General features: G+C 40.8%; 1 protein-coding gene across 3 annotated transcripts; it reads right to left on the bottom strand.

Moving 5' to 3' along the window:
- Positions 1–399: 399 nt before the first annotated feature.
- Positions 400–21,454, bottom strand: rfx4 (regulatory factor X, 4). 3 transcript variants are annotated; one of them, XM_084933104.1, is made up of 18 exons: positions 17,365–21,454; positions 15,254–15,340; positions 15,024–15,084; positions 12,365–12,488; positions 11,036–11,097; positions 10,291–10,504; positions 9,741–9,818; positions 9,472–9,635; positions 8,832–8,932; positions 8,665–8,723; positions 8,407–8,551; positions 8,027–8,121; positions 7,453–7,570; positions 6,420–6,539; positions 4,777–4,938; positions 4,515–4,674; positions 4,273–4,411; positions 400–1,776 (listed from the first exon to the last, which is right to left on the bottom strand). In XM_084933104.1, the coding sequence occupies exons 1-18, from the start codon at positions 17,405–17,407 to the stop codon at positions 1,504–1,506; spliced, it is 2,205 nt and encodes a 734-aa protein (XP_084789230.1). In that variant the 5' UTR covers positions 17,408–21,454; the 3' UTR covers positions 400–1,503. The 3 variants fall into 3 exon arrangements, with proteins under 3 accessions (XP_084789230.1, XP_084789232.1, XP_084789231.1); XM_084933106.1 differs by having other exon boundaries at positions 4,515–4,635; XM_084933105.1 differs by having other exon boundaries at positions 4,777–4,935.
- Positions 21,455–21,466: the final 12 nt, after the last annotated feature.

Genomic DNA, 21,466 nt, shown 5'->3' with positions numbered 1-21,466 from the left:
GTCCTTAGAAATTTAACTCATTCTGCAGTGTGGCCTTTCTGCTACTCGCCCAGCCCCCCACTGTGTCGGTGCATGGACAGCGAGAAGGAAAATCCAATTCAGGAAACATTTCTACTTCTTCAGCAGCACATGGATTAGAAATGTGACATATGGATAAAGAGGAATGAGGGAACTTCAAAAACAACACAATAGCAGTTACAGAATTAATGTATTTGGGCAGTAGATGATTTAATTTAAATGAATATGATGTAAAACAGTTTAGAAAGAGGCTAACTCGAGACTTTACTCCAGCGCTGATGCTGTGATCGTTCAGTAGGTACCACAATGCATTGACACCCCCCACCCCTCTTCCCTCCAGAAAAAAAGAGATTAAAAAAAAGAAGACATTTGACAAGAATGTCTCACGGTTTTAAATTTATGTGTCAACATATTTCACACATACACACCAGTTTTAACTGTGATAGTCTAACAGTCACCACGGATGGTTTCCAGTGCTTTTATTTACAGAAAAGTGACTAGACTTCATGTTACTGTACACTTTGATATTTTTCCCTTTTTATAAATACCCATAGGGTAATAGGTCCTCAGTAGCTTTGAGTGCATTATATAGAACACACAACCCTAGGTTAATGCGTCTTTACTAGCGATACAAAACAGAGAACAAAGTACCAATTGTAACATAGAAAATAAAGGATACACCATGTTACAAAGTTACAGAAAATACATACTATATATATATTTATATATATGTGTGTGTGTGTGTGTGTGTGTGTGTGTGTGTGTGTGTGTGTGTGTATATAGATATATAGTCACAGAAAAACAGCAGAAAGGCTTGCGACAGAATACACTTTTTTTCTTTCTAAGTCACATTGTTCATCATTTAAAAAAAAAGTATCCAAGATGAAGAAACCTTAACACACCCATCAAGGTCATTCTTGAGTTTATATCGGTCACCTGTGATGTTAAGTATCCCAGGAGAATGTTAAGGCAGTGCAGTCCATCATCATCATCATCATCATCATCGAGCTGCAGTGCAAGCATCTGCTGCAGCAGGCTCACGACAGGATACTGCTGAGCAACAAGAGGAGACTGAGATTGTACAGCTTAGAGCACGCAGAGCCGTCAGTCGCTGGACATCACTGACGGAGGGGCGGGCGGGTTGATGGGACCGCGTGTGCGCCCGACCTCGTGGATGAGGGAAACTCTGGCAGAGGTGTACATTCCTTAAATCGAAGGCACAGCTTGGCAGCAGCATTGCACTCTCAAAATGATTTTGCTGCAATCTTATTTTGTTTTTCTTCTGTCGACTGCTGAAGAAACTTTAATAAACCTCCCCACAAGTTGCAGCCAATCATTGGATGTGATTGATGTAATGCGAGTTTTAAAATTGTCAGAACATCCACGCCGTGATTCGTTTTACCTTACGCTGGCGCATTTTACTCTCCGTTCCCTTTTTTTTTCATGCGCTTGATTGGAAAGTGTTCACAGCTCTCAGATTTAAGGCTATTTGGCCCAGCCGGTGGTGGCCTCCCCGTTGATGTAGGCAAAGCCGGGGAAATGTTGTGAGTGTTCGTACTCTGAGTTCCTGCGTGGGCCCAGGGGTGAGTACATATCCCCAGAGGTGGCATAGCGGGACGAATGCATAGGCGGGCTGGTGTAACAGCTGTTACCTGGTGACACATCTGGCCACCGGGGGGCAACAGGTGTGGGGTGCAACCGAGGAGTGCTGCCCATCAGGCACGGCTCCATTCGGGACATCTGGCTGTTGAGCTGGTACTGTGGAGAGGAAAAGGAGGGGGATAAGTTAAGTAGAAGATGGAGCAGTACTTATATGGTGCTGTTCGGCTTTGACTGCTATTCAAACTTTTTGTAGTTAGTCACTCTTCGCTGGAACCATCGGGGGCAACTCAGGGTTTGGTATCTTGTCCAAGGCCCGAAGAAGACCACCAATCTTCTAACTGGCAAACTACATCAGTCATCCCCAAGTGATGGTGAGCTTTAGAGGAGCTGTTGCGTGGATTTTATCTGTTTCCATCCTTTATGTTAGGATACCTGATCTAACTCTCTTCCTGACAGCAAGTCATTTAAATGCTGCCCTCTCTGCGCTGCCAGAGTGATACGAACCTTAAAACTCCCTTTTCCACAGGTCTCGTGGTCCTGAAAGGTGACCACGACCCGGCCGATATCTCATTTGATGCTGTATTAAGCATAAAATATTGGGTTTGAACTGACCCTGCTGCTGGTAATTTCCTGTCATGGGAAATTGCTTCACAAGTTGTGGCACAGTGGTCAAAATAGAAAATGAAGCCACTTAAGAAAATGAGGGTTTCACCCAAAAAAGTGCTTTTTCTCTCTCCCTCCTTGTGTGTGCGTGCATGTGTGTGATTTGTTGCCTGTGGTGACTGACCTCAAACAGACCAAATCTGCCTGTTGACAAAAATATTTTGGACATATGGGGATCCGGCAAAGTTTTCAGACCGTTTCAGCTCCATGTCCAACCTCTCGCAGTGACAAAGTGCAGGCATTGTGCCCTATTTAAGCTCAGACGGGGCTAAAAAAAAAAAAAATGTGGAAGTAGACCCTTTCCCCTTTTTTTAACTAAATATAAACACGACAGTCGAAGCCATTATGAGGGATCACGGCATGGAAAAAGACAGTCAGTGCAGAACAGGCGGCTCAGCTGCCTCTTGTTCACAAGCAGAAAAGAGACCATTGAATAACAATATTTTAATAAACGCCCCCTTGCCCTGCTCCGTGGCCACTGGCTCAGACAGATGAAGAGACTATTGAGAGCTGGAAAGAGAAGTAACAGAGCAAGGCCCCCTCTTGGCCCCGGCCGAGCCACCTTTCACTGTCTGCTTCCGCTGTGTGGAGAGGGTGATTCAGGGACTTTTAGAAACACTGCGAGCGCTGAGGCCCAGCTGATCTCCTCCCTCTATAAAGGCAGCAGAGGCTGGAGGACCCTTGACAGGAAATTGCCACCAAAAGAGTAAAACTCACTCGGTAACATCAGCGGCTCCATCTCATTCTAATAACCTTTCTTTTCTTTTCTTTTCTTTTTTTTTTTAAAATAGCGTCATATTTAAATCTATTTATTCCCCTAAAAGGACAACTCAGTCAGTTCATCCTCACATTTAGTTTATCAGACTCTGCATATTTTTTCACATGTAGTATCAGCCTCATATAATGCATAAAGTTTAAGTAGCAGTTAGGCATCACACATTCACACAAGGTATTAAACCAGAGTATTTTCATACTGATACTTATGACTTACTTAGTATGGAAGCCCGTTTCCGCCACTAAATAAAAACAAAAAAGCTAGTATCCATAACTCGAAATTTCGAGAAATATAACTCAAAATTTCGAGTTACTTTTCTCAAAATTTCGAGTTACTTTTCTCAAAATGTCGAGTTAGCTCTGCCAATCAAAAATATACGTGAATGAGGTCGCTTTCTTGTTACCCGGAAGCATATGGCGCAGAGGAACGCGCTCTCAAAAACGGATCCCAACAAATTGGCGCTTTCGCGAGTACGTTTGCTGATAGTAACACCATGTGATTCAGCTAATAACACAGGGATTTCATCATTTGTGAAGCCAGGCTGAAAACACTCAGCAATCTGTGCATTCACGACTGGATGTAATACCGGTAGCTTAGCTGTAGCATTTGTAGCTGAGGGCTTCAGCTTCCGGGTAACAAGGAAATGACGTCATTCACGTAGATTACTGATTGGCAGCGCTAACTCGAAATTTCGAGTTACTTTTCTCAAAATTTTGAGTTAATAAATCGAAATTTCGAGTTAATATGTCGAAATTTCGAGAAAGTAACTCGAAATTTCGAGAAAATAACTCGGAATTTTGAGAAAATAACTTGGAATTTCGAGAAAATAACTCGAAATTTTGAGTTATGGATCCTTTTTTTTTTTTTTTAGTGGCGGAAACGGGCTTCCATATACTTAGCTACTTTACTTGAGTTACTTTATACAGTTTAAATCATAGTTTTACCTCCACGCTGTGAAAGTCTAAAAGTGTCCTATCACTGCATAGATGCAATCCAGGATTTCAGATCATCCAAACAGTCAGAGGTTTTTTTTTAATCTTTGGAATCTAACAAATGTCTTCCCAAGTGTTTCATTTATTTTCTTTCATTATTAAAACCTAATACTTTTATTATTTAGCATTAACAGGTCCTTAAATTAATATAAAACCTGAATAATGCAATTTGAATTAATCTGATCTGCTACCAAACCCCATCCCTGAGCATCAGAGCCTGACCTGTGCAGATGTACGGTGGTAGGCGGAGTAGTGCAGCGGGGCTGGGATCGTCGGCTCGTGGGCCAAACTCGGGTACTGGCTCTGGATGGAGTGAGGATGCTGGTTGGCGTAACTGCTATAGTTGTAGCTACCAGTGTACCTAAAATGGAGTTAAACAGTCGAAATTTAGTAAATATAATAAATCCAAAAAATAAATTGAGAATGTATTTTAATACTGCAATGATCAATAATTTTGTAATCACCCATGCTCCTCCCTGTAGACTGGCATCCTGTGGGCAGACGATGGAGGGGGTACGGGAGCGCTGCTCCTCATACAGGACAGCTGCTGCCCGGCCTCTGGAGCGGCTCCGCCTGCTGTTGTCACTGTGTATGTAAGGGACCAGGTATATGACTGAACAGCGCCTGGTAGACACATATATAGACACAGAGACAGACGCTTTGGCGCAGAGGAACTACGTTAAACTCTGCTTATTCTGGGCTTTTTGTACGCGAGTCCTGTCTCACCTGTCGTGGCAGGTACTCCGGTGTACTCCGGGGACACGGCTGCTGTGGGGGAGCTGGCCGAGGAGACGCCCACAGAGTGGACTGACCGAGCGGGAGAGTAGGATCCCGGAGACGGCGAGGCGGGGGCGGTTTCTGTCAGCGTAAATTCCTCCTCTCTCTCTGCTGAAGGTGTCGGGAGGAAACAGGCGGTTAGACAGTTTAATGCAAAGAGGGATGCTGTGTTAAAGAGCCAGAACAAATCTGCAGTTAGACAACAAAGTCTTTTTGTGTGGCAGAAAACAGGCTCATTCTAAATGATTCATCACTACAAGGTCACTGCAAACAAGTGTATACATTTTATTCTATAATATATAAGATTAAAAAAACATTTAAAATTGAGAGAAATGAACAGGAACACCTTACAACAGTGAATTCCTGGACAGTTAAGAATAAACTACCTCTGCTGGTGTTTCGGAGGCTTTTCTGGACAGTCACCACAACATTTAGGGCGCAAATCTCCCTGGGTACGCGCAAACGTATGTCTAAGGTTTCCAGGCAGAGCTATGTCAAAATTTCAAGTTCAACTTCTTGAGTCAAACTTGAGAATAAGTCAAAATTTTTGAGATAACAGATGGAAATTTTTACTTATGGATGATAACAATTTATTTTTTTCCAGTTGTGAAAACAAGCTTCCTTATATTACTTGATAATGTTGAGCGTTGACTAACAAGTGTTAAATTAATTTATTCTCATTTGTTTAAAAAAAAAAAGTATAATACATAATAAATGACCCAAAAGTGGCTCTCACATAAAACAAATCAATTAATCTGGAAGTTAAGAATAATAAATAAATAAAACAGTTCTTTTTCTATTTAACAGATATTCAACAGATTTTTTAAATTCAAGTTAATTGTATTTATGTAGAACATTTAAAAGAACCAGAGTGTTTTCCAGGCAGGTGCATTTATATTCCATGTCTCCAATAGTAAAGTAAAAAAAAAATGACACTAATGACCAAAATATGACAAATAAATTAAATAGTATAAAATTAAACATCTGTAACTTAAACCTGATATTAGAAACAACAATAAAAGATCATGAAAACGTTGGTTGGAGAGGATTTATGTGGGATGGCAGACTACTGCAGAGCCTGGGGACAAGAACAGCAAAGGCCCGACCTGGAGGGCTTTAAAACCAAATGAAAACCATTTAAAATCAACTCTGTTTCGAAGGTAGAAACTGAGCTAAAACAGGAGCGATGTGCTGTCTTTTATGTGCACCAACTGTGTTTTGAAGCATCTGCAATCGAGGAAAAGTGAAATTGGATGATCCTTTACAGAGGAAGTTGCAGAGGTGCATCACTGAGAGGTGATGTAGGTGTGGCATAAACTAAAAACAACACTGATCTGATTGTTAAAAGTCAGAGAAGTGTATACAAAAACGTGCCTTTATTTGGGTATTTGTAGAGATTGGAATCGGAGGAAAGTAAGCCAACTTCAGCTTTTCTATCATTTAGCTGAAGGAAGATTTTTGCCATCAAGGATTATGGATCATCCAAACAGTCAGAGTTAAGTTCAGGGTTTTGGAAATGTCCACTGATGTAGTCACGTTACCAAACAGCTGTGCTGCTGGTTACCACCTGCACCTACAGCTGGAGCGCTCACCTGTGCTGCCCTCGCCTTTCATGGCCCTCATGAGGTCGTTGGCTCTCTCCTGGCAGTGCAGGGACTCCAGCAGGTAAAGCACATAGTCGTCAAACATGAGATGGATCAGGTGGAAGGAGCCTGCAGACGTATACAAGAAAGCACAATCAGATAGTAGAAGCGTTTATCTGGAGTTAGAGTGGCACAGTTCCAGTGAGTCGCTGAAACCAAACAAACATCTGTCCAGCATGTAACTGATTACAACCATTGAGATGATGACATCACATCCTGCAGGCATGACAGGAGGGCCGCTGTTATTAAAAAGGAGCGAGCGCGCTTGTTTCCGTGTACCGAGTCAGTGCCAGAAATATGTCAGCTGACCCCGGGGGTCTCACGAAAGATGAGCATGTGAGGGAGTGTCACAATTGTGTCATTGTGCCGGCCGCTTCTGCTGCCGCCGTGTGCATAATAAACACTTGTGGCCATTGAGGGGAGCCGGGTGTAACACTGACCGGTCATAAAATGGGAAAAGACAGGCAAACGCATTGGGGAGAGGGGAGGGGCGACCTTTGTTAATTAGCTGTTTGTGCACAGAGACCTGCTTTATCAAAACACTGCAACCAGCTGTGTCTTTGATATTCACAGACAGGGATAGAGGAGGGGAGAGAAAAGCCATTTTCTTTTCTTTAATTTTTACTGCTTGTCGCTTACCGCAAACAGTAAGCTGTTAAAGCAGCAGCCATTTCACTCGTGCCTACTCTCTCGTCTCAAAGTCGAAGCTAAGCAAGCAGAGGAATCATTAAATGAGCATTTAGCTCCAATTAAGAGACATTTGATCTCTTTATATCAGTTTGATTTGGCTCATATTAGCTTTTAAATGTGAAAATCATGAGCAAGTGAAGGAAAGTCTAAACTTATACTTAAAAACCCCTCAAATTTCACTAAAGATATTATTAGCGGAGCTATTTTCAGCAGTTTAAATGGATGACACAGTAAATAAAACGACTGTCAACGCTGTGTGTTTTCTGTTGCATGAAAAGCAGGAGGAGCTCACCGAAGCTGGGCGCGCTGTGCAGGGTCATATCCCGGATGACTCTGGTACCAAAACACGACCACATAAGCAGGAACTGCTGGGCCACCTTCTTCAGGCTCCCGGGCCTCTTCCCCGCCACCTAGAGAGAACATTTCCATGAGAAAAGAGGGGGGAAGGGTGGGGACGCCGGGGTAGAATTAACCTCCGGGTCCGTATTGGGGCTTAACCCTCAGGAACGAAAAACATGTCAACAAGTCAACTATTTAATTTGCCCCCGGGGACACGCCTTCCCATTGAACTATTGTCTGAGCAGTCCAAGACGTTGCCGGGGAGACGGAAATTTTACAAGGCAATATCTGGCACATAATGGACGCAAATGGGAAGCTTGAAGACATCATTAACTGGGAGGATCGCAACCTAAGTGACTCGGTTTAAGAGAGAGTTGCAGGGAAGAGAGGGAAGAGGGCTTTCAGCCACAGGTGTCTCAGTGAGGGGAGGATTATAAAGAAATATGCACTTTTCACCTGTGCAGCTTACACTGAAGTGTCTAAACAACCACACAAAAACAGGGGATAATGTCTGTTAGCTGTCTGACCTTGACGACGCAGCGATCCACCATCGAGTCCAGCCACTCGATGTAAGCCTCGATTGGCGACTGCTCCTCCAGCAGACGATCAAACTCCTGATACACTGTGAGAGAAGGGAGCGTTACATAGAACACAAACAGCACCTTCACCTTCACACAGCAGCTTCTACGTATGTGTGACCTCTGACCCCTTCCGGGCCAATGCCGAGGCGCGAGGGTGCAGGGAATTGGAGATGCTCCGCAGGGTGTTTGAGAGCAGATTGAACTTGTTTAACCTTTTGCTCTCCGTCATTAACGCTCTGACTCTGCCGGCCGTGGGAATGACCGTCCCCCGGCGAGTCATTCACGTCATAGTAAAGTGCCCGTCCGGGTGAGTCAGGGTGACTTACAGTGGATAATAAGCTGCCTGTGCTCCTCCTGCGAGTCCTCCATGGTGTAAAGTGTCTGCTTGGTGATGCTGTTCAAGTCCACGTTCCTCCAGTCCTCCAGCATTTGAAAGGTGATGTCGGCGCTGTTTATCACAGTCCGCGATGCCTTGGGACAGATAAGTCAACAATATGACAAATCTAAGCATACCCACATCCCTTATCAGCTTTGTTCTTTCATATGGATTTTATTAAAAAAAACATTCAGACCACGATAGGCACCTGACATAGATGGTTTAGTGATGTTTGCCGCTTTAGGATCTGAGAAAATCTCCTCGATACTGAAATACAAAAGGAGAAGAAAATACAATAAATCCCTGAGAAGTTACCCTATAAAATCCACACGTGCTTAAGAAGCAAACAATCACTTTGGCATATTTTATGCTTACGTTCAAATTTGATATTCCTCAGGTTTTCTGGAAGGTCATGAAGTGCTATTTTAAGCCACTCATCGAGCTGTTTGGCAAATTTTCGAATGACCTGAGTTAAACTGTGCAGATGAGGAGAAAATGAAGCACATTTAGTACCTGAGACAAAACACGTGATTTTATTTAATAAGGGTCACAACTAAAGAACTAATTAACTGTTAGAGCCATAAAAACGAAACATAAAGAGCGGACCATGAGTTCAAAACCATTTCGGAGCTCAGGATTGAGCACTGATCCTCAGTAAGACTGTTCAGTTTGTGTTTTCACAAAAGACTCTGCCTCAAATTTAATTTTCTCCACACGTCTTTCTTGTTTTGTCTTCCAGATGAGACTTTACTTGAAATTTTGAAGCTTTAGAAAACGAGCCACCCCACCTTTACACATCACGGTAAATAAATTAATTGTGTTTCCAAACAGCTGATAACTTTAAAACTGAAGATGTGCCTGCAAATCATCGGAGATGGAATGACGTGACCCTACAAGACACACACTGTAAAAGTGTAGCTGCATAAGCTGTGCACAAGATATTAAAACCACAAAAAGAGAGGTTAAATCAGGATATTACTGTGAACTCTGAGCTGCAGTAGAGGGACACTCTCACCTATCAGGCAGTGCTTGCAGGACGGTGGGCATCAGCACCCCTGAGATGGCCTTGTAGAGGATGGAGTCACAGACACCGACGATGTTCACCACCGTGGGGGAGCCGAGGACAGGAAGCATGTGGGGCGGCATGCCCTGCCAGAAGTGCAGCAGGAAGCTCTGGACCTGTGGCCATTGCACACGACGCGATATTACAAACATACAATCGGCAAACACCGAATGTGCTCAAACAGACTTTAAAGTGGTCATTTTAAACAGAAAAGGACTTGCCTCATCAAAGTTGGCCCGAATAACGGTGTCCAGTATCCTCTGACAGTGTGTTCTGTACATCATGATGAAGGTTGACACCTGTGGGCAACAGCAGGGTATTAATCTAATTGCATAACAAACTTAATAGCTTTTTTTTCTCTTTGGGAAAAAAAATGTTGCAAAAACAAGAAGATAAATCTTGAACAAAGCATGGGAGCCAATAAATAGATGTTACAGGCCTAGGCTTGAGCGGAGTAATATAAAACGAGCTTTAGAGATCAGCAAAACACAAACCATTTAAAATCATGGCCCCCCTTTAAAAGCCGGACAGCTAGTGCCTGTCCTTTTGTCCACTGCTAGATCTTATTATCTCCCCCAAAAGATTAAGAGTTAGAGAGGAGCCAGCATATAAATCCTCAAGGTCCTTCTCTAAACGCAAACCCACTGAAGCTCCCGGGGCAGATAAAAGAGCCAGAGGGGGCGCAGAGCTGGTGAGATGGCAAGCAACGGCGAAGGGAGGAGGGGGCTGAGGGGGGCGCTGGAAGGATGGACTTTTAAAACTCCTGTTTACCCTTTCTTCTGGCAGGCTGGCAGGCAAATTTAGGTCTTTGACATTTGGAAACTCTGGCAGGAGCGTCCCCAGTTTGGAGCGCGGTGAATACGCCACTGTCTGCTTCGTGGCCTCTTTCTTCCCCGTCTCGTTCACCCACGCCGCTCCCTTTTTGGAGTACATCACGTCATAATACTGGGAGGTCTCCTTCACCGCTATTCCATAGTAGTGATACCTGAGGAGCAGAGACGACGGACAGATCAATGGCAAGGACGTTTGAGGATCATTTGGCTGATATATAATAAAATAAAATATTGTTTGAAAATTATAATGTCTTTTTTTAAATATATGTCATTTGCAAAATAATAATAATAATAATAATAATACTAGTCAAAGTGTGATTTAATTTTTTTTTATTGATTAATTTTAATTTTGCTTTTTGAATACATGTCTTTTGTTTTTTATTTTTTAGGTGAATATTTCCAAAAGTACGTTATCAGAAAAGCAATAAGTTCTTTCATATTGCTTTTCAAAGACAATTTACAAATAAATATATCCACTAATTAAAAAAAGCATGTGAACGAATCATTACAGGTTGTAGTGTAGGAAGAACATGACAAAAAAAAATATTTTTTAAAAAGGAAAACTACAGGAACATAAGATGTCAGCAAAGCACAAAATGCAGTCTAAACATGTGGTTTTTAAACGTTTTTAAACTGAGGAACTGACTCAGCTTCTCTAACATAAAAACCCTGAAACATCTTACTTTGACTGCCCTCTTGTTCCCAGTCGTCTGGTAGTCAGTGCTGGAAACTGCTGCCTTATGATCTGTTTATTGTGAGAGAAATACTGTTAGCAAGTATAGATTCAAAATATTTATATGTGTTTTTGTCTGCGTTGGATAAAACCAAAAGAAAAAGAAAAGATGGTGTAAAGAGGCGACATAAGGAAGCACCTCTATAGCAGGTGTGTGTATTTTACTTGCTATTATTGTATAATATGGCTTTACAGCACGCAGAAGTCAACAGAATACGCTGCACTTCATTTTTAGCTCTTGGTGAGAGAGTGTTTAATAAAGTTGGTCTTGTAGTCATATCCACAGGGAGCGCCGTGCAGAAGAAAAGCTTCCAGAGTCTATGTATTTATGACATCCATGGGTATTACTCCCCCTCCCTTACCCCCATATCTACAGCCTCCCTGCATCTTTCCACCCACCCATCCTGACTCCTTCTCTCCCTCTTTTCCTTTTCCACTCCCTCCTTTCCACCTTTCCTCTCTCTTTCTCTTTCTCTCTTTTTTTTTTTTGTCCAAAGAGATTGGCTCCTCGGTCCAGCTCCTGGTGCAGAAACTTTAGCAAACAGTGTAGCTCTCCATTGTGTGGGATGAAAAAAGAGGCCAAGCTGTGAAGTTTCTGTCAGGCCCCGCTTGATAAATGAGCAGACAGGGAGGCAGTCCGGGCCCTCTCTCGTTTTTTTGTCCTGAATCAATGAAGCCTTCCTAAAGGACACCCCACACTGCTCCAGCCACTGATCTAACATTCCGCAACATCTCACCCTTCCAAATTTCCTTTAATTACACATTAATCCAGGCCCCTTCTCTTTTTCAATATCTTCCGACAGGAGCTGTGGAGGGGCGGGGGTAGGCCCGGGTTGGGGGTTGGGGCTGGAGTCCAGGGTACAGGGGATGGCTGGGGGTAGGAAGGCTGAGGAACTTCTTGGGGTTGTGGGAACAGACCAAAGCACATCTCCTTTGGCTCTAGATTATGTGTTCAGCGAGAGCTTTGCTTCACACTGAGTTTTGATCTGATATAACTTCAACACAGCCGCACAAAAACCGACCCAGGCGTGCAACGGCCCCAGCGTAACGCTCGTGGCTGACTGAGCAGAAGACCGCCTCGATTTGTGGTGCATCTGCAACATCAGCTATAAGTTTTAACTTCATACCTGAATATTAAAAACACTGAAAACTAAAAGAAAGTAGTAATAATAGTGAAAAGGCATTTCACAAATTAAACACTCCTCCCAAGCTACAATAGATGTGACTGTTGACTCTCCACACTGTCCGAGCTTCATCACTACTCAAGTTTGCATTTCACCTTTCCAAAGCTGGCTGCGTTCACAGGCTGCGTGTCGTGCTTTTCGCTGAAGTCTAGGTAATGCATATAGAGGGCACTTCGGGGGATGCACACACCTTCGGCTATCTCGTAGTTTTCTTCTAGCCTGTGAATGACAAAGGGGGAAATGTCAGGTGGACATTTGGAAGCTCGTGTATGGTTTTACGACGAACAGGGCGTTTAAAAATTACCGTGATCTGATATTAAACTGCACGATGTTAGAGTTTATGTTATTAAGAGGACAGATTAAAGCAGATATGCCATTAGGGTACCGCCTCAAATACAGTTCAAAGATGAGAAGAAAGAAGTAGGACACAATATAAATTAAAGAGCTACATCATGGTAATCATTATCTTACTTCCAGTGTAATGCATTATTGCAGAGATTTAACACTGTGTTTTCTTATAGCAGTGTTTATTATAAAGCAAACTGTCTGTTGCATCCCAGCAGCCCTAACTGTTTCACGGAACAGCCATGCATTGGGTTGTCACGCAAGGCATGACAACGCAGACATCAACAAAGACAACAGCTACTCCCTCGGGAGTTGCAACATCCATTTTTCCTGCAACCTCGTCTCACTAACAGCTGCAGTGAACAAATTCACATTAAAGCAGAACAGCTGTTTATCAGTGTTACCAATACTGGACGTCATATTTCATCAATCTTTGATCGTCGACAATGAGCGCGTCATAATTTCTAAATGATTCACATTGAAATATTTGCCCTTATTTACACAAGCAGCATTTGTGCTCTTAACTGTTTGCCAACACAGGAGACATGAACACTTCTGACGTAATTAGCATTTCAGAGCCGCTTTCAAGTATTCTGCCCCCAGTGGCTCAACAAAGCAATGACTTCAATACTTCAGCGTTGCTTTTCCAAACTCAAATATTTGAATGTGTCACTCACTTTTAAGAAATGCACATCACAACTCATGTGCATTTCTACATTTCATTCCTCATATTATTAGTGTAAATCTAACAACTTAAGAAAAGGTAATACGATAAATACAAAACGACTTAAAACTAAGCCTTGAGGTACACCAGCATCACAATTAGTAGTTTTTATTGTTTTCTGTTTGTAGTTCACCTTTTTTTAGTTCACTTTTATATTGCAGTGGAGTTTTTCACAGCCCCAGTATTATTCTCTTTAATCTAGAAAAGATTTTTAAATTAACCAATAAGATTAGCACTTAATTGCTAATCTTCTATGTGTTTACAGAGGACGCAGGAATTAAGCAAAAAGAGCGGTATGAATGTGGTATGAATGTCAGTAACAATGTCAGCCTGATTTTTTTTCACGTTTGTAAAAACTGTCCCTAAGAAATCCTGTTTTTGGTGCAGCCGTCAAACAAATCGCTTAAATGTGATGTCTGTAACTCATTAGCAACAATCAGAAGAAGAAAGCACTATTTCCACTTTGTATAAAAAAAAAAAACACCATTAAGACGCAACAGACTGATTAAGTACAAGTAAATTTGACCTTTCAAACGGTTGAACTACACGTTAAATCCTGAAACTGCTGCAATTACTTTTATTATTATTTACAGAACAAAAGTTTCATTATTAGCCTGAAACATTAAAAAATGTTTCCCATGGTTTTCCAAGCTTCTGAGACCTCATTTATTACTCCAAATAATTACCTCTTAAATGCACTTTCATGCTGGGTAATATGCCATACCGTACTGTATGTGTCTGGGTACTGCATGTAGACCTCTGCATTGGCTGATTGTCTGTTTCAGTGAAGCTGAGTAAGAACTAAGATAAATGTTCATTTACTTAGAAACTGTTTTTTGAATTGGATCCATTTTTACTGCTTTTCGGTAAAACAGCTACATTTAAGTCTTCTGACAATCAAACTGTGATCAGTCACGTGACCCAATATATTATTTTAGGTTAAAAATTGTTCTTTAATTACAAATATACAAGCATGACTAATGCTGGACAGATTATTTACTCTTGATTCAACACCCTAACTACTTGCTGATAATTTCCTAATACAGCATACAGTATATATTATAACATTTTTAGACTGATTTTCTTCTGTTTAAATCAACAATTTACTTATGACACAAAATAAAAAGAGACTCACTTTGAAAAGTAAAAAAAAAAGTTCATTATTATTACAGGAGATTTGATGTATAAAATTATTCTCTTTTAATTCTCTAATTTTAAACAAACTTGTCACAATTGGAGTTGGTATTCCTTGCACATATACATGATATGAATGAATTGTGGTGCATGTTGAGGCTACAGGTGCAATTATTTGTTGCTGCCTAGCAGATATAAAGTAAATTTCCCTAAAATGTGCAGAGAAACTTATCATCTGTGTGTACGGGTGACATTTAAGACAATTTAAATTAACCAAATCAATCTAATTTACTGAAAATAATAACAGTATCTGCAGGATGAAGACAACACAGGATTAAAACAATGAAAAAAGTGCTTTGATGTGCACATTATTTAATAAAAAAAATAAAAATAAAACAGACTCTTTTGTGAGTGGCTGATTTAAAGGACTGGTTACATCAGTTTTACATTAATTTGAGAATATATTTAATATTTTAAATAGGCTGTTGTGTTTTGACATGTTGCAGCTTTAGTCTTTAAATGATAAAAGAAAACATTTTTTAATAACTTACCATTCCAGCGTAGCCGGTGTCGAATGTGGTTTCGAGGCTCTGTTATTTTCTTTTTCTTCATCTGGAATAAACAGCACACGTAGGGCTTAATTAAGTAATTACAGCAAAATGACAGAAGTGTGGCACAAACATACACTTATCATTTCTTCTCTGGCTAAATGACATTTTCTGAGGTTTAAAAGCTACGTGCAGACAGAGGATTCAGTGCAAGTACAGTCGGTCCTGCTTACGTTCATCATTGGACATGTTCCCCAGAGACGTGTGGCTGGAGTATCGCTTACTCTCACTCTCATTAAGGCATCTTTCAATCCAGCTCTCTATAAAAAAGACCAAAGATCAGCTCTCAGAAATGACTTTAAAAAATTAAAAAATGACAAATAAGTTTTAAAAAAATGTTTAGTTTACATTTTCATTCAGTTTTGTTCTTTGTTTTTTAAATTAACTTTTAATTTAACTAAAAAAAACCCCACATATTTAAAAACCTCTTTTTGTGAAGTGACTAATGTCATCCTGCAGTGGAACAGAGCCAAAGCTGTATTTGCATAAACACTGCAAATCACTGGCTATACAGGACACTTTAAATGTCGCTAATGTGACAGGGTGAGCTGACAACAATCGATTGTATGGGCAGCAGCGCAGCCCTGGCTCTATTTGACATGTTTTCACCAGGACGGCAGGAATCCAGCATTGTTCTCAGGAGACTACGAGCATACACACTTGCTTAAAAGAGCCTGTGCACATTACTGAAGCAGTCTGGGGGAATAGAAGCCATTGTCCTGTTTTAATTTCTACTTAGAAATAGCTCAACTGGTGTGCTTTCTGTGAGCGAGCAGCAGCAAAACACCAAGGCTTTCATGTAGAAACAGCCGGGTAGAGTGGAAAAATTCTAATTCTTCTATTTTTATGAGAGGCATTCACAAAATTCTTTTACTTTAATTCGGTGTAAAAATTGCTTCGATTTTAAGCTACAGCTTTTTCTCTACCAGGAAGTCTAGAGCTAAACTGCATGTCGTAAACAGAGAATCTGAATTATAAGCATAAAAACTAAGATGTGATCAGGAAAAAGTCACCGACATATTTATGCAAAACTAAACCAAACTTTTAGGCTCTGCAACAAATGGAAATCCCTCCACATTAAAGTTATTGAACCTTTTTTCATTTGCAAGTGACAACATTCACAGCACCAACTGCTGGCGCTGTCTGAGCACGGCATCGAGGAAGACAATAAAAACTTTTAAAAGTTAAGATTCGATGAAGAGTGGATACTTCAATCTTCAGCATGTCCTGTCTAGAAAAGAAAAGAAAAGAAAAGAAAAGAAAAAAAAAAAAAAAGAGTGACTGCTCTTAAAATCCTGTCTAGAAAAAAAACCCCTAGAAACTCCAGAGGAGAAAGGTTTTTTGGTACCTAAATATTTATAGGTTACTCTTTAACAGTGTTATAACACTGTAGCACTGACAGATGGTAAATAGCATCACACAGAAATTACATCATTTCCAGGTCCTCATCGTGTCTCATCAGTTCCCGTCTGCACTGGCTTCTTTCTCTAGCTTAAAAAAACCCTGGAAATGAAAAAGAGAATCTTCTGAAGTGGAGCTAATTCTCCACAGAGGCTCGGATCTCAAGCTTCATTTGCCACAAGAACAGATAAGTTGGGGATCTAAATAATTGGATTAAATTTGATCAACAAGTGAAAATGGATGTTCACTCATTTATGAGCACACATTTGGGACTAAACTGCATCATCCTGAAAACTATGCTAAATGACAATTAAGGACTCACATAAAAAAAACCAAATTGCCTGAAAGTGTGTATAATTAGATTTGTCATTAACGTTGCAGAGAGGACTCAGTTTTACCATAAGAAACTCAGTTTCTTACCATAAGAAAATTAATTCGGTGATAAATTCTTAGTAAAAACCTGTTTCAAAGCTGAAGAAATGTCTTGCTTTAGCAGTTTTGTACCTAGTAAATAACCTTTTTAAAAAGCAGGTGGACTGTGATGTACACTTGTGTTTTTAAATGCTGCTCTCATAATTACAAGTTCTCTAGTTTGACTTTAAAAAATAACAGCAAGAAACCAATTGTGGAGACTGAAGGTCCATTTCCTGCTTTTCTCTAATCAAGTGTCTCCTGCATCTTCCCGTAAGCGAGTGTGACCAAAAACACTCCCTCGTAAGTAATTTCAGAAATTTAAAAAGCTAATGAGCATCCGGACAGTTCACCCGAATGCCTGCAGAGAAAGTTCCAGACTTGCATAAGCGCAGCAGAAAACTCATACAATGTGAATAGAAGCTGGTTTTCCTCAACATATCCAAGGCAGGCAGAGTTTAACAGGACTGACCTGTGGAATCCATGTCAGGCTCCTCCAGCAGCCCGCAATGCATCCTCTTCCCATCAACGACACTGACTCCTCCAAGAAAATGGCTTAGCGCACGTTTCCCCCTCCTCAGCGGCTCTCCCCTCGTCTAGCTCTGTGTTTCCGTGACCGCTGCCCGTCACAGGAGATGTTGAGGATCTGAGGTTCGCCCAAGAGAGGGGTGGTGTTGGCGGAGGAGAGGAGGGGAGGTGGGAATAAGGGTGGAAAGGAAGGGGGTGAGGGTGTGGGGCGGGGGGGGGTAGAGACTCCAGAAATCCAGCGGGGGGAAAGCCAGACCCGTCAAAATGTTTGCTGATGTTTCATGGGAAAGGGGCTGATTTTATAGGAGCCCTGATGGGGACATGTCATTGATAGGCTTGGAAGGCTGATGAATGGCCCCAAGTCAGATGGGGATGTGGCAAGGCTCACTGGAAGTCTTTTGTGGGGCTGTTTTGAATAAGAAAAGCTCTCTCCCAACGAAAAAAAAAAAAAAAAAAAAAAAAAAGAGGCTTAGATCTACGCAGTCCTAACACTGTGGCCTCCCCGTCTTCCATTATGGCATTTAATACGTTTTTATACACCCCCGAGCTCCGAATAAACATACATCTCTACACAACCACCACTCTTGCCTTTCCTTCTGGTTTTAACTCCCACTTCACATCCCTCACACACTTGTTGCCTGCATTTGTGCTGCTCCTCACTCAAACCCCCCAAAGCACTATTGTGGTAACTTTTCCAGAGCTGCGGCGCAACACACATCCATACATGATGAAACTGCACCAGTGTGAATGTTTTGGTGGAGTTCTCACCTCTTTTTTTTTTGCAACCTTATTTTTGGTATGCCTCTGAGAAGAGGGAACGGTCACAAAGGGGGGGAAGTAAAAGTGCAAAACCCGAGGCTGGGAGGGCTCTGATGGAGTGCCTGAGAGCTGGAGAAGGGAAAGCTGTGATTAGAATATGAATGGAACCGCAGGAGAGGGGGAGAGGAGAGGGGAAAGAAGAGGGGAGAGGAGAAAGGCGGATTATGGCTGAATTACTCACCACACCATGGAGCGCAAAGAAGGACTTTCACTCGCAGTGCGCAGGCGTGGACACCACTGCTGACACTCAGCGACGCACAGGACAGGGTGATGGACACAGGGCCATGCTTAGTTAGGACAGGGGTAAGCATCAAATCGGGCTCAAACAGGAAGGAAAGAGCTGCTGGATTGGGTGAAAGGTCAGGGAAATCTTCATTTTTGACTCAACTCTCAAAGCTCTAGATGCTGGCCACGCAAAATCAGGACTTCAGAGGAGGACCTAATTAATTTCAGCCTAATTTCAATGGCTCTCACTCATTTTTTTCCCAGCCTAGTGACTGTTATCTGCTTATTAGTGCCTCGTAAAATAGGACAGGTGCAGCCACTAAAAAGAGCCCTTTTCCACCCATCCCATTCTCACACACTCTGCCCGCACAAACGGATGTGCTCTGCTTTGTTCAGTGAAAAGGCCCCAATAGAGTTGTGTGTGCACGTGGGAGTAGGGGGTATGTGGTTACGCCACATACGACAAGTTGGTGGCATTAGGGCTTCACTTTAAAGAGGAAATCATATGACTTAAAGCTGCTCTCTCCCTGGTAACGTCAACAAAGCTGCTGCATCGAGCATCCAGCTGTCCACTCGTATTGAATTCAAACAGGAGACATCCTGCTCTCTCTATCGAGAGACTTCAGTCACTCGTGTTTTTGATTGTGATCAAACAAAATTACAATCTTCCAAAAATCAGTTAAAAATATAAAAAAATTAACTGTACACTGCTGATTATATATAATAATAAAAAGATACTTATTGTTCCATGAGATGAATTCTAGAACATTTGAATGCTTATTTTCTGTGTGTGTATCAGCTGCATAAAGATGCACTGATATCAGAGCACAAACTATTTGCTCTTTCTACGAAAAGGCTTTAAATCATCAGGATTTCTGCATTGATAACTATAAAACTGTGCTCTGATTCTCATTTATACGTTTAACAAACACAAACATCAGCTGATGCTTTGTGAGTAATCACTATTCACACCTGTAAATTATAAAAGGTTAATACATGTCTTAAAATTGTACTTTAACTCCTTCCCAAATAAAAAAAAGACTTTTGACAACGTCCCGTTTTCACACCTCAGTATAAATCTGTAAACAGGTGGTTTGACTCCTAGCAGGCTTTCAAGGAGAAAAGAGTTAATGCAGTGACTCGTCACGAGCCGTGGATTTCACTTTATATTTTGTAAAAAAAAACCAAAAAAAAAACAACTTTATGAGATGACATCAGAATGCACAAAGTGTTAAATGCACATTATTTTGTTTCCATTACTTCTTGGGTTAAATTCATAACAAAAACATTATTTACAGTGATGCAGTGCATTCACTTTTATATCAGGCATCTCTGTTTTATTACAGATTCTTTATGATTTGACAGGATGCTGGTCACCACTTGCAGAAAACAGCCCTTTCTTTATCTTTAAAGCAACACTGGGTAAGGGTGTTTGTGTATAGTATAACATGTTACTGACGTTGTATATGACGTTGTATTTTTTGTTGTTGCATTTTTTTAATGTGTTTTGAGTTTGCATGGCCGCCACCTGGGCAGGTAATTCTCAGACTCAGACGATTCCCACAGAGCAACTTTATAATAACATTATTATTATTACTTTGAATTTTCTAAGGAGTTTTTAAATTGTGTTTTTCGTTTTTAATCCAGTTTAGTTTGATTTCGTTTCCTGAGCGGGTTTGCTCGTTTCAGTTCAGATTTTATTGTTTACAACTAAAAATAAGCAGTTATTAAAAATCATTTTCAGGGTAGTTTTTGTCTTAAGTATCGTATTTATGACATATACCAGAGGTAAGATTTACGGAAAAAAAGTCTCACAGTGTTGCAGACATCTGAAGCCTCAATAAATACACCCATCAAAGCCTCATCAGACAAGCTGTGAGAATAAATCTCACAAAACTAACAAATACAAAATTGTCATCTAAATTTGTTGTTTTGGGTTTTTTTTTCCAGTTGATCTCCCAATTTCACATCATTGTTTCATTAAAGTTTTGAAAAACAAATAACAAATTTTTTAATTTTAGGTAACTAAAATGTTTTCACATCTAGTTTTAGTTAATTCCTAGTTAATTAATTTTAAAGTTAAGGCAGGTTAAACCATAATACAACAGGATTTGTTAATTCAGGTAATAAAAAAACAATGACATCCCATGGCCCCCTTACACCTTCAACACGTCCCCTTTTATCTTCTCATCCCGATCATGTGTTCACGGTGCAGGTGTAAAGTTGCAGTCACAGTAATTCAGCATTAGAGAAGTAATGCTTTTTTACGTGTCGGGTCAAATACTTTTCAAACGGCTCAGCAAATATCAGAAAACACAGAAACTGTTTCTGAACTAAACTGGTGTCAAGAAATGTAGAGAAAGACTCGAGAAAGAAGTTAGCAAAAACGGGACGACTGCTGATATTTTATACACTAGAAAACTAAATCGCAAATGTACATTATTTCGTATATTTATCAGATAGTGGATCTATACATGATGTGCTTCTGAATGATATCTTTGAGAAAGACCTTGAAAAACAAATGTGTGTGCTAATTTCATGTTAATCAAAAGCTGCATGAAAACACTGGTGCAGGTTACACTGGTTAATTTGCAGTAAGTGACAAAGTTTACAGCCATACAGGACACTGATCGTGGGTAACAAAGATCAGTTTATATTTAAGGTGACGATACTGATTAGATTCACTCACTTAATTCTACCATTTAGCTTTATAGTGTCTTTGGGTTGGATATATGGCATGTAGCTGCACGCACCTGCTTTTATCTTTTTGAATTTAAGTGATTAAATCAGCAGTGAAGAGTGAATCTACTGAAAAGAAGTTATTATGGGACCTCTTTGACTCTAGGGTATGTTTTCTTCACACTGCACTGCTACAGCCGATCTCAAAGTTCCCCAGCTTCAAAATCCTACTTAACATTTATTAAAGAGGAGAAAAGCAGACTGAAAAAAAAAGAAAGTGGGGAAATATGACCCAGGTCAGGATGTTCAAAAGATCTTGTGGT

Source organism: Perissodus microlepis, chromosome 7 (assembly GCF_051167445.1).
Source record: "Perissodus microlepis isolate ML-2025 ecotype Zambia chromosome 7, ASM5116744v1, whole genome shotgun sequence".
In the NCBI taxonomy this organism is placed as follows: domain Eukaryota; kingdom Metazoa; phylum Chordata; class Actinopteri; order Cichliformes; family Cichlidae; genus Perissodus; species Perissodus microlepis.
This window is presented reverse-complemented; position numbering and strand designations above follow the sequence as displayed.

Excerpts from the sequence above, each read along its gene's own strand:
- rfx4 (XM_084933104.1), bottom strand. The coding sequence starts at position 17,407 with ATGCATTGCGGGCTGCTGGAGGAGCCTGACATGGATTCCACAG. Across the intron at positions 12,489-15,023 it reads ACACCGGCTACGCTGGAATG|GCTAGAAGAAAACTACGAGA; the intron begins GTAAGTTATTAA and ends TGTCATTCACAG. Across the intron at positions 11,098-12,364 it reads ACGCAGCCAGCTTTGGAAAG|ATCATAAGGCAGCAGTTTCC; the intron begins GTGAAATGCAAA and ends CACAATAAACAG.